The following is a 9,912-nucleotide window of genomic DNA, read 5'->3' on the forward strand; positions in this document are numbered from 1 at the left end:
GGAGGGGCCCCCTGAGTTGGGGGTTGGGGGCTGCGGCTCAGCCTTGGTTTTGCAACTGCGACGGGTAAAAATCAACTGTTGTTTCTCTGCCGTCTCTGCTTTTCTGCCATCTCCATTCCTCTGTCTTCCGCCCCGATGACTGGGCCCTTCTGCCCAACGTGGGGGGCTCACAGCGGTCCCAAGCAGGGCTGTTCAGGGAACTTGCCCCTCTCCTCTTCTCCCCTCTCCCACCCGACACCCGGGGTTCTGACCTGTGGTAGCTCTTCTGTGCAGATCCCACGCCCAGACGTGCTGGTGTGCAGTTTGGGTGTTTTTTGTTGAGTTTTAGATGTTCGGCTTAGTGTTGTTTCAGGGGGAGAGATCTGGAGACGTCTCTCACTCCGCCATGTTTAATTCAATCATCCTTCGCCACCTTTTAGAGTCTTTTTTGTTTGTTTGTTTGTTTGTTTTCAGTGTGCTTTGCTGGAAGAATAGAGAAGACTGCACCTCCTCCATCTTCCTGGAGCTGGGAGTTTACTATATTTCCTTTTAAAAGTGCTTTTTGATAGCCATCTCATCTTGTTACAGTTCTGCGGGCCCCCTTCCCACAACGTCTGTTCTTTTCACAAATGTTATTTCTTCATTATTCTCATTGAAGATCCTAAATATGCTTAAAGTGTTTTTATAATTCCTAGACTGTTCTATTGTTTTAATCTCATCTGGAGTGAATTCATATCATGACTATTGATTTTAGTGGGCATTATTCTTAGCATTGTATATCTTCACGGGTTTCAGCGTTTTGATTTTTAGGTTCATTTTTGAGTAAAAGGCTCTTTTACTTTCTATCTCTGTAGACTCTCCTGCACCCCCACCTAGTAGTTTGGGGCTGTACCAGTGATGCCTGGTCTGCAGCACAGAACATGTGTTACATTGGTGGTGGTGGTTCACACTTGCTGGCCCTTTGCGGTCCGCTTGTCAAGCCATGGGGCAGGAGGTTCGGCAGACTGTATGTGTTCTCTCTTGTCCAAGGGCCACACCTTCACAAAAGCTGTTGGCCTGTGCAATGCAGAAGCAGATTTTTCAGACTCCTTTCTGATACAGAGGTGACGCCTCTCTCCCCCGGTTTCAAGCAGGAAGCCTGGCTCTGTTCCCAGCCTCATGTCCCCACTATGCATCGGGAACCACTGCCCAGTAGGCCTGTGGCCTTTCCAATACTCAGCAGCTTGTGTTTCTGGGCCATGGTGGAGTTCATTTGGTTTTTGCTCCCAGCCAGATCCTTTTAATACTTTCTTTGTGTAGTTTATCATTGTTCTGCATTTGTAGCAGAGAGGGTACCTCAGAGTGTGAATCATAGCATCATCTGGATCAGAAGCCAAGTATACTGCCATTTTTCTTACTTTAAAAAGTCTTTTAATTTTTATTTTGTTCTATTTTTATGCATTGCCACTCTATATCCTATTTGAGATAAAGTGAGATACAAATAAATTACGCATTTCTTCAAATGCATGTTTCATCATTTCTGAAATCATGGTGCACCTTATTCCCATGTACCTGGGAATTTAAGACATGGTGTCAATCACACCTGCAGCAGACACTCCACTCATGTGTTCAGGGCCCTGGGAAGGTGCAACCCTGGCAGCGAGGGAAGAGAGACCGATGAGGTGACGCACAGGAGTGGACGCGGATCCCTGGATGTGTTTGGAAGAGGTGGGGGAGGGGTAGAGGGGCCCAGGCCAATTTCTGCAGCCATCAGTCAAGATTAACGCAGCTCCTGCCCCCAGCTGATTGGGGAGAGTTCATGGAGGTACTTTAAAGAAATGCCTTATGCTCTAGAAATTTTCACCTCATGCCTTATGCTCTAGAAATTTTCACCTCATGCCTTTCACCTCATGCCTTATGCTCTAGAAATTTTCAGCTGGTCACAAAAAGTGCATCCTTTGGCGTAAGGGGGTACATACAATTGAGGGGACGGCTAGGTTACCCTCTCCAAGTACTCACACCCTCGTGACCCAATTCCCATTCTATAGAAGTGAAAACTGTAAAGGCCTAAGTGAAGCTGCCTCTGTCCCAGACCTGCCTGAGGAGTGAGTGCAGGTGGCTGCCGGTGGCCAGCACCTCTCTGAAGACTGTGTCCACAAAAGACTGGCAAGGTGGGTGTCTTCTCTCTCCAGCCATGCCCTGGCCTGGAACTGACATTCAGAGGCAGCTAGGCAAGGTCAAGTGGAAAGTCAGCCAGGTCTTGAGTCAAATAGCTCACTCTTTGGCCCACTAATTTCACCCTTTGGCTTTTACCCTGGATAAAATGGCAGAGAACGAAGCTGGAATTTATATATGAGTGTGGTTTATAAATCTTCCACATGGAAAATAAGATAGCAAGCCATCAAAAGGAGCATGGTTAAATTGTGGTACATGATTTAAGTGAAACACTAGGAAGCATTTGAAAATCAGGCTTTTGAAATATTTTTAATGGGAAAATGCTCAAAATTCAGTGTGTTAAGAGTACAAAATAGTTCAGAAGGTACTAAAATTAATATTTGTAAGAGAATATATCAGAAAAATGACTAGGCGGAACTAGGGAAATATTACAATTTGTTCTCTCCAGGTGAAGGGATCTAGGTGACATGAAGTTTTTTTTTTAGATTTCTCTGACATCAAAATTTGCTACAATAAATATGTATCATATTAAATTTGCATTCATGTTAAAATATAAAAATACAACCTTCATTAAAAAAATGATACAACATATACAAGAAGAGCTTTGCAAGCAGTCTTGGGAAGAATTAAAGCGAAATTAAAGAATTAAAGAGAATTAAAGAAAGGAGGTACTTACTGCGATAATAAAAAGTAACAGTAACCGCAGTCATCACTGATTGGCTGCGGAGGAAGGACGCGGCGCCGTTGCCCCGGGAGGCGGGACTGGGCCGCGCGGGCACGAGTCTGCGCGCGCCACTTCCGGGGCGGGGCCTCGGCCGCCGCCGGCGCGCGCCGGAGCGGGCGGTCTCCATGGCAACGAGCGGGGCCTGCGCAAGGCCCACCCGCCGCCGCCACTGCCGCCGTCGCGCCGGCCCCGCCCCGCGAGGCCGCGCCGTGACCCGCCCTCCGCCGCGACCCCGGCCGCGGCCCAGCTCCAGATCCCGCCCGAGGCCTCCTCCCGCCGCTGCGGCTGCCACGGCCTGACCTGACCCGACCTGACCGGGAAGCAGTTCCCCGGCCCGCCGCTGTGACTCATCCGCCTGCCCGCGTCCCGCGATCGTGCCATCTTGGCTGCGGCCGGCGCGGCAGACGGAGCCGCGGAGGAAGCCGCGGAGACCCAGGTACGCGCCCGCCGCCCGCCCCAGGCCCCGGCGCCGCCGCAGGTGCGTCCGCCCTTTGTTCTGCCCCAGGTGGGTGCCGGCCCCGCGCCGGGACGGGGCCTCGGGCCCGGCGCCCGCTTCGCCGCCTGCTCTTTGCCCCTCCCGCGCCGCGGCCCCTACTTCGACCCTTTTTTCCACAATCGAAACATTTTCAAAAACATTTTTTCATCCTTCAGGCCCCAGAACAAACCCAGCCTCCTGTGCAACCGGACTTGGCCTTGCGAGACCCGCGATAAAGGAGCTGCGTCCGGAATCGGGGATCCCCAAGGCCTGCACCGCCTGCCTTGTCCCTGCTGTGCTCATCTTTGGGCTCCATCCGCCCTGCCTTCACTCTGAGCCTTGAACCCCAGCCTTTCCCTCCTTTCTGTCCAGGTCTACCCAATTTAGCATCGCAGGTCCTCAGGTTCTAGGTTAGCCTCACTCAGCCTTTGGCCGACCTCTGCTAACATGGTCCAACCCCAGACGTCAAAAGCTGAAACCCCAGCCTCTGCAGCCTCTACCAGTGCCCAAATGGATGACGTCATCGACACCCTAACGTCCCTGCGCCTCACCAACTCTGCGCTGAGGCGGGAGGCCTCCACCCTCCGGGCAGAGAAGGCCAATCTCACCAACATGCTGGAGAGCGTGATGGCAGAGCTGACCCTGTTACGCACCAGGGCTCGGATTCCGGGTGCGCTGCAGATCACCCCGCCCATCTCAGCAATTACCTCAAATGGGGCCCGACCAATGACCACGCCTCCAACCTCTCTGCCTGAGCCTTTTTCTGGAGACCCGGGCCAGCTAGCAGGGTTCTTGATGCAGATGGACAGGTTTATGATCTTCCAGGCCTCCCGCTTTCCTGGCGAGGCGGAGCGGGTGGCGTTCCTTGTGTCCCGGCTGACCGGGGAGGCAGAGAAGTGGGCGATCCCCCACATGCAACCTGACAGCCCCTTGCGAAACAACTATCAGGGGTTCCTGGCAGAGTTGCGGAGAACCTATAAGTCTCCGCTCCGGCACGCGCGGCGCGCGCAAATCAGGAAGACTTCTGCCTCCAATCGCGCAGTGCGGGAAAGGCAGATGCTGTGCCGCCAACTGGCCGCCACGGGCACGGGGCCCTGCCCGGTGCATCCAGCCTCCAGCGGGACTAGTCCAGCTCCGGCCCTGCCCACCCGAGCACGGAACCTCTAAGAACCGGCCACCGCCCTGGTCGCATCCGCAGCCACCAGGTAGCATACCCCCTTTGCCGCGCAGAAGAAATGCCCCTACAGCAGCGTCTCCTTGTTGGAAGACGCCCCTTTCTGCCTCTCCAGATCTGTTCCAGAAGATCTTCCTTCGTACTCTTGGGTGCCCTGTTACCCACCTCGCTCGCTGCCTAGTGTCCCCGCTAGATTTGTACCCACGCTTCAGTGCATGCATTTCCTCTCTCTCGCTTGCAACCCCGGCTCTTCTGGCGACCACAGCTCTGGTACTCAGTCACACCGACTCCACACTACTCTGGGGACCATTTGGGCTGACGACCCCTGCAGCCTGACTAGGTTCACAGACGCCCCCTATCCTCCCTGTGCAGACCCCACGGCAGCTCCTCGCTGTGTTCCCTGTCCTCACTGATGACAGAAAGAAGCTCCTTTGGTCAGGCCAGCGGCTTGATGTGGGGACCTGGAAAGAGGAGTCTGGCTTCCCACCCATAGGTGATCAGCAGCTCTTCCAGGGCCCAGTGTAGCGGGCAGGGGCCTCGTCCCTGCTGGGGGCGTAGTTCTAGCATTGGGGCCAGCTTCACTCTGCGTGCAGTAGGCAGTCAGTACGCCCACTGTTCCCCCTGGAGAGGATGTGCTGGTGGCGGGGAGCTCCTGGAGGATGCACCTCCACTGATGCCTGGCGTTAGCTGCCAGTGTTCTAATGGCACCGGGAATTTCGGGGATCTGGAACTTGCCTGCCAAAGAAGGTCATGACTTTGGACCTGGGCAGTTCCATCGAGCCGCTACAGGCAGCGCATTTGTGCACTGAGATCCATTGCAGGTCGAGGGGTGGACGCCAGTGGCTCCTTTTACTGCCCTGGGCCTCCAGTAGGAATCACCACGAGCTACTAGCGTGCAGTCACCCTGTGCCATGGTGGTGGGCCTTGTCTGGTTTGAGACTTGTTCCCTCCTCCCGGTGACATGTGGCTTTCACATGAGCCCCTCGGCCACCCACACTGTCTCTAGGTTGCCAGAGCCTCCCCGTAGCGTGCCCTCCTTGTGCCGGGGCTGTCCGTCAGCTGCCCAGCCTTTGTCCAAGAAAACATGGACTCTGATAGCTGGAGGCACAGTTCCTCCAGGATGCACCCGTAAGCAGTTAAGGCCGGGGGTACTGGCCTCTGGCCACCAGGGCTGTGTGGCATTTGTAAAGGAAAAGAGCTGCAGACGACTTCTGTCCTCGTGTGGTGACAGTGCAGAACCGGCACCTGTGTCCTAATTCTGAGGGACAAGTTACACCTCTTAGTGGTGGATGGCCTTGTGCTTCCTCGCGGGGAATGCCCAGAAATCACCTTCTAAATGAGACTTGGCCAAACCCTTTGGATGGTGATGCTCCCGCCATATTTCAATGTCAAATGAACTGCATTTCCGTGACCGCCTGGACAATGAGGAGGAAGGGGTGTATGACCGTGGGCTCATCTGCCCCATCCTGATGGTCCTGGCTTGACTGCGGAAGGAGAGACTCTGCACCCACCCAAAGACATGTCTGGGGATGCCCAGGGCTTGGGTCCGAGGACCCATGCTTACTTCCCTAAGAGTTTTGACGATGCTGGGAAAAGTGACTGCGTTCCTGAAGTGACCACTGCCTTGCAAGGTCAAGGATATTCAGTGGTTGCTGGTGTTCGTGGCTCACTGTCACCCGCTAATTGTAAACTCTGTTAGCCCGCTCGCCCTGCTGAACAACTGCCTGAATACAGGCCACGGGTCCCCCCTGCACTCCAGCCAAGGCTGTTCAGGTGGGACCATGGTGCTCCTCAATCCTGAGTGGGGGAGGGCGCAGTGGGGCCACTGGGGGTGGGACCACCAAGGGCCACTTGGTGCGGGGCACTTTCTATTTGTGCTCTGTTTTCTCGTCTGCCTGCCAGGTGGAGGTGGCCACAGATGCAGGGGACGGTGGCGCCTGGGGAAAAGGAAGCTGCAATGCTAATTGTCGCCTTGGAGATTCCCACAGGGCCCAGCCCAGCCAGGGTTAGGGGACCCCCTGTGGGAGCAGGGCAGGGACTCTGCCGTCTCGGCGACCCCTGGGTGTACCCAGGCGGTTTGTAGAAATGCTGTGTCTGCGTTAGGCGCTGGTTTCTGTCATGCTGCTTACCGGGGCCAGAGCCAGTGGGCCGGGGCTGGCCATGCCACCTGCTGGTCCTCAGCCGTGACCTGGCCCTTCGCATGTGGGTTGTCACGCCTATCCCGGGCTGCAGCTCTGGCTTTATTTGGCTTGGTGATTTGGTTGCGTTTGTCTTGGCGCCTATGTTTGTGGGCTTAGGACTGGAGCTGTTGTACATCTGTGCCCTTGACCGCTGCCTGCAACTTTGGAAAGGAGCAGATGAGCCAGGCTCAGGGTGTGGCCCCCACACTGGACTCGGAAGAAGCTCCACCCAGGCAGGCCACTGGCTCCAGTAGAAGACACCCAGTCCCCAGCTCAACAGGGTGGGACCCGAGCTCCATGCGGCCCAGATGGAGGCCACAGTGACTGGGAGGGTGAAGCCGAAGAAAGAAGTGGGGGAGGGGAGCTGCTTTGTACATACTTCGGGGTTATAATTTCTCTCAATTTAAGGGAACAGGTATCGGTTTCTAAAAGGCACAGGCAGGAGCGTTCAGCTGCGTGTGAGGGACAGTTTCGTGTTGTCCGTGGTGTTGAGATTGGCTGCATTGTGACCGCTTCCTGGTCCCCACCATACCCATGTGGTAAGTAAGCTTCATTGCGTAATAGGGCGTCATTTGAGGTGGGATTCAGAAAAAGGGGTGACTTCCTGGCCCGATAGCAGTGTGACCTTGGGATTGACTGGGTGTCCTAAAGTACTCAATGACTTCTAGGAAAAAGCAAGCAAAGACCCATTTCGTTGCTCTCAGGTAAGTCTCCGCAGAGTCAGTCAGAACGAGGAATGCCCATGAGGGCGCAGGTGAGACGTTCCTGATGCACGAGCTTCTGGCGTCAAGTGAGGCGGAACCAGCCCCTGGGTGACCACGGTCCCAGCAGTTAGGCCCAGAGGAGAGCGAACAGTTCTGGGGGAGAGCTGGGCGTGTGCTTCAGGCCGCCTTAAGGGAGCAAGCCCTGCAGTTGTATAAAAGGACGCACGCTGGGGCCGCCCAAGGGGAGTGGAGCTTTTGGCGGGAAAAGGGACGCCATCCTTGCAGATGTTCCGTTTTGGAGCCAGAGCTGCAAGACTGAGATCACCTCTGCTCCGGAAGCATTAGATTAGGACCTTAGAGACGGTGGCAGGAGGTAGGGCCCTGGGGGCGGAGGCACGGGGCAGACTGGGGGCCCAGTGCAGGGTGAAGGCGGGGTCCCCTGTCATCTTAGGGTCACAACGCCTGGTGTGGTGGCGGTTGGCACAGCACAGACACAGCAGCGACGGGAGGAACCCGGCTCCTCACTGCAATGACACCGCGTCAGCAAGTTATAACCTAGGTCTTCTCGGCAAACCTACACATTGTGGACATTTTGGAAAAAGTAGAAGAAAGAGAAGAGTGAAATTTAACTTTTTGGTGTTTTTCCTTCCAGATTTCTCCCCTCCTATAGTATTACTAATTTTATTTTGAAATGGCCGTGTACTTCCATCACATAGCGGGACAGTGGTGGGGGATCACTTTGCTGTTACTAATTACTCACTGTTAGAAATTAATGAAGATCTTATTGCAAAAAGCTCTTTCTCAGTGTCCCATTATGTCTTTCGGGTAGATTCTCAGAGGTGGGACTATCGAATTAAAATATATGAAATATGAAAACCGTTAAGGCTCTTACTATGCATGGACAAAACATAATAAGAATATCCAGTTACACTGCCACCAGCGAGGATGGATGTGCCCATTTTACCATCTTGCCAGCACTGAGTCTTGTCATCTGGCTAAATTTTTGCTAATTCGATAATGAAAAAAAAACAGCATTTTGTTTTAGTTGGCGTTTCTTTGATTTCTAGCAAAGTTTTAACACCTTTTCACGTTACGCAGTTGTATTTCCTCTCGTGGATCGTCACTGTCCTTTATCTACTGGGGTCTGATAAATTTGTATGAGCTCGTTATATATTAAAGATATTAAACTGTTGTGCGTCATTTTTGCTTCACGTTGGCCACTTTTTACTTTGTGTGTCGGGTGTGTGCGTTCCTGAGATCTCACCTTACATGTAGGCAGTCCATTTCCTCACTGGGCACTGTGCCCACTAGACGAACACAGGCAGGCAGGCAGGTATGCTTTGTCCCTTTTGGTCACGGCTGTCTCATTGCACCTGTAGCCGTGCCCACCCGGGCACAGCGAACGTACCCTGTAAACGTTCTCGGACTTGGGCAGACGATGTGCTGGGCGCTGGGATCCGCGGTGGCTGCGCCAGGCCTTGCCGAAGTGCCTTGGACCGAGAGCAGCCCTCCCACCTTTCGGTCTCCAAACTCCTTCGCACAGGTAAAAACAGGACCCCGAAGAGCTTTTCCTTATGTGGGTTTTGACAATATTTACTGTCTTATAAATAAAAATGGAGAACGTTTTAAGATAGTTTCAGTGAACTCATTACATGTTAACATAAATAGCATATTTTGATGAAAAGTCTCAAAGTTTTAGAAGAATGGCATGGCTTCAGATTTTTGCAAATTTCTTTAATGTCTGGCTTAATAGACAGCTGGAGTCCTAGACCTGCTTCTGCACGTCGTCTTTGGTAAGCCCCCATGTCGCGCAGCCTTCGAAAAGCTCCACTGCGTACTCGTGAGACAGCAGAAAGGCACGGGATGGCTCGATGTCACTGGAAACCGTTTGCCTCCCAGGCCCCAGAAAGGGCTTGCCCGCCGGCCCGTCCGCCCGCCGTGGGAACTGCCGTCTGGAAGACCAGATGAGCTGCCGGCCCTGCAAACGTCCTCGTCTGAGCCCGCGTGGTTCTCTTGCTGCTTGAAATGTCAAGGTCTTTTCAGAATCCATAACCAGTTCTGGAATTAATTGCGTGTAGCATGAAGTGAGGCCCGAAATACTTAAAACAAATGTCCTGAGCTCATAGAGACCCTTTCCCTGTTTGATGTGTGTTATTCATCACATTTGAAAATCTTATCTATTATAGGGCCAACTTTTATCTATCGACCCATTTATCTTAAAAAAGTGATTTTAGTTTTCCAATTTGTATTCATATCAAGTAAGGTTCTTCCTTCAAGTTTTCTTTGCTGTTCTTACCAGATGAATTAAAAAAATTAATTCTAAGATTTTCCCGAAATGTCGGTAGCAGGTGCAGGGCTGGAAAGGTGTGGATGCTTTGGGGAGCCGTGTGCAGGGCGGAGGGCTATGGGACCGGGTGGCCCCTTCCCACCCCAGAAGGCCCCGCCCCTGCCGTCTCACTACAGGCTTCTCTACAAATGCTGGTTGCTTTGGGAACAGGTGAAAATCTGTGCCTGTTGGAAGA

At 53.3% G+C, this 9,912-nt stretch overlaps 1 protein-coding gene across 4 annotated transcripts; it reads left to right on the forward strand.

The window, feature by feature from the left end:
- The first annotated feature begins 3,151 nt into the window (after window positions 1-3,151).
- RTL6 (retrotransposon Gag like 6) lies at window positions 3,152-8,590 on the forward strand. Of its 4 annotated transcripts, XR_005652893.1 has the most exons (3): window positions 3,152-3,293; window positions 3,509-6,279; window positions 6,409-8,590. XR_005652893.1 is itself a non-coding variant. In XM_039863219.1 (2 exons), the coding sequence occupies exon 2, from the start codon at window positions 3,780-3,782 to the stop codon at window positions 4,497-4,499; it is 720 nt and encodes a 239-aa protein (XP_039719153.1). In that variant the 5' UTR covers window positions 3,152-3,293; window positions 3,509-3,779; the 3' UTR covers window positions 4,500-8,590. The 4 variants fall into 4 exon arrangements, 3 of the variants coding, with proteins under 3 accessions (XP_039719153.1, XP_039719154.1, XP_039719155.1); XM_039863219.1 differs by having other exon boundaries at window positions 3,509-8,590; XM_039863220.1 differs by having other exon boundaries at window positions 3,195-3,335; window positions 3,509-8,590.
- Window positions 8,591-9,912: the final 1,322 nt, after the last annotated feature.

The sequence above is a fragment of the Pteropus medius genome, unplaced genomic scaffold (genome assembly GCF_902729225.1).
Source record: "Pteropus medius unplaced genomic scaffold, Ma_sr-lr_union100, whole genome shotgun sequence".
Lineage (NCBI taxonomy): Eukaryota > Metazoa > Chordata > Mammalia > Chiroptera > Pteropodidae > Pteropus > Pteropus medius.